Raw genomic sequence first — 2,664 nt, forward strand, 5'->3', positions numbered from 1 at the left:
GGAAAATAGATGCAAATAAAGCATGTGGTTGTCCTTGATCAGTTGTTCTAAATATTTTGTTTCTCCTTTGCTTATTGCAGGAGAAACAAATGATGCCCATGCAGTCTAGCAATACAATAAGTAGTTCCCAAAGCTCATCCTCTTCAGGTACAAGATCCCTTAAAATTAGAGTAATATGTCTCATGAAACATCACATCTGGCCAGCATTTTGTCCAGTTGCACCATCTGGGGAACAAATAGCATTCATGTTCAACGTACATGGCTTGTTTCTCTTATTTGGCAATCCATAATTATAATTGGTAATTCTTGCATTTTGCGTCTCAAGGGTAAAATACCCCTTCCTGATTAGTTCTTTTTATACTAACTTTAGCTCCAAAGGACAAACACCCTTTAATAAGCCATGCATGACATCTGGAGCACAATTGTTAATTATATGGAAATTGGTCACATTGTTCAGTGGGCATTGGCATTCTACACCAGTTTCCTGCAAGTTTTATGCATTTAGGTCATGTTCATACTTTTCATGTGTTCTGAGTGCAACTTCTTATTTAAGCAATTCCTTCTTAGTGTCATCGTGATGCATTTTACAAATTTGGCAAGGGTAGTTAGCAGTGAAATCCTCTGCAAACCTAAACAGTGAATGTACGCCAAGGTTATCGCGTACAACTTGAGCAATTCTAGCTTTAACATCATTTCCTTGAAAAAAATCTGTGCAAATATAAAGGGTCTCAGATGTCAATAAATTGATATCTTAAATAAACTATGCAAACAATGGATTGTAACTAGTTTCATCACTAGAGTTGAACAAGATCAACAGAAATCTATTTGATAATGCTGCTCTGTACTTGGGAGGGACATTGGCAACTGTAAAATACACAGCCCCTAATTTGTGTGTGCCAGCCTTCTTGGATTATGTGAGTTTGTCGCATCAAAATCATCAGTGTATGGAATTAGTTTGATGGTATTTGCTGAGGCTAAAAATGCACTTTCTCCACAAAGGGAGCCATTATGGAAGTTTCTCAGTAGATTATCACTGCTTGGTGATTTTCACTGATGCTATTTTCAGAATGTCAGTTGTTTTCAATAACAACTTTCAATAGTAACTGGATTGTTACAAGGAAAATATTCAATTCTTAGTGGAAGTTCTTCTGCTTGTATAAAAAATTCACTATATATTTTGAAAATATTACTTTTGTTTGTACTCTGTTTGAAGATACTTGAACGGATAAGAAACAGCTTCAAAATCTTAAAGAAGACTTTATAGGTTTTCATTATGTGCTGGGATTCCAGTAGCTGCAGCAAATCATTGTGTCCTCTGCTTCATATACAAAGATATGTCCTCTATCAAATCAGTTGATTTTTGTACAATCTTATTAACAGTTGTATGAACCAAGATGCTACCAATCTAGCTATTAGCACGTTGTTTCACTTCCTCAATATCAAAAGCATCCATCATATTACCTATGCTTTCATCATCATCATCGTCTGGGTCACTATTATGCTCATTACCAGGCATAACACATGGTTCCACAATACCATGTCTGTGATTTTTAAATGTTTTCTATGTATGTTCTACCTGGGAATGTTCTCTCACAGCCATTTTGGCTACATCTGACACTTTCAGTAAAAACACGGCCATGCACAATGATATGTACATTCTGCAGATGCCAGATCAAGAGTTTATCACTACCACATGACCACACTTTGGGCAAACATATCCCATTTTGAAACAACTGTACTGTACAGTAATTATTCATTTTTAGCCTACCTTATTCTCACTGACTCACACTCTAAAGTAGACATATGAAGCTTAGGCTTCATGTATGGTATGTTCGCATGGTAGGATACTACTAACGGAAAAAAGATGAGCAACTAAAAAATGCTGACGACTCCAAGAAACTGCCGATACAATTCATGAAAATTATCAAAATCAATCTTATGAAAAGATAAACGATAAAATGTTCTCATCTTTAAAGTTTTGAATGACTTACTCCAAACCCAACTCTTTTACCTTAGATTCAACAGTATCCATTTCACTTGGTTGGCGAGAAAGATCTAATAATGGTGCTTGCCCGCCGTGCCTTTGGATGTGTCGATGACCGATGTTAGTCACGTGAACCGTCTCAACCAATTATATGAGTTCCTCCTCATAGACTCAAAATTTATCTGATCAGATGGAGACGATGAATGACTTCATTCATTTTTATCCCAATCATAATAAATATATGGTCAGGAATCTAGTCAGAGTGAACAACAACTGATAAAATTATTTTGATCACGTATCGGTGTTAAACAAATAAACCGGACATATTTTGATTGGACCTCTGTTTTGAATATCATTCTCTCTTGAAATCTGCTGTATTCTGAGGATCTTGCGAGTGATGACCTTTAAACTTACACCTGTAATCATTGAAATAAACTTGCAAATATTATAATTGACGACATGTGAATTCAATGTAATTTGTAAAAGCTTATTATTTTTCGTTTAGTACTTCTTAAAGACACTGCCCCAACAATAATCACGGGTTCGATGACGAGGAACCCACTTTCAGACTAATAATGGTTGGAGACGGCTTGAATGGGTAATAAAAAAAAACACCTTAATATAAGTTTGACATAACAGCAAATGTACAACGTTTCGACAAGGTTTTGTCATCATCAGGT

The 2,664-nt window shown here is 35.7% G+C and overlaps 1 protein-coding gene across 1 annotated transcript in view; it reads right to left on the bottom strand.

The window, feature by feature from the left end:
- Window positions 1-1,405: 1,405 nt before the first annotated feature.
- Window positions 1,406-2,664, bottom strand: part of LOC111086783 (uncharacterized protein C12orf56 homolog) — a 44,428-nt gene continuing 43,169 nt past the window's right edge. The window contains exon 8 of the mRNA XM_022391026.1: window positions 1,406-1,541. Within this exon, the coding sequence (XP_022246734.1) occupies window positions 1,406-1,541 (136 nt within the window). The remainder of the gene's footprint in view (window positions 1,542-2,664) is intronic.

Source organism: Limulus polyphemus, unplaced genomic scaffold (assembly GCF_000517525.1).
Source record: "Limulus polyphemus unplaced genomic scaffold, Limulus_polyphemus-2.1.2 Scaffold1426, whole genome shotgun sequence".
Taxonomy (NCBI): Eukaryota; Metazoa; Arthropoda; class Merostomata; order Xiphosura; family Limulidae; genus Limulus; species Limulus polyphemus.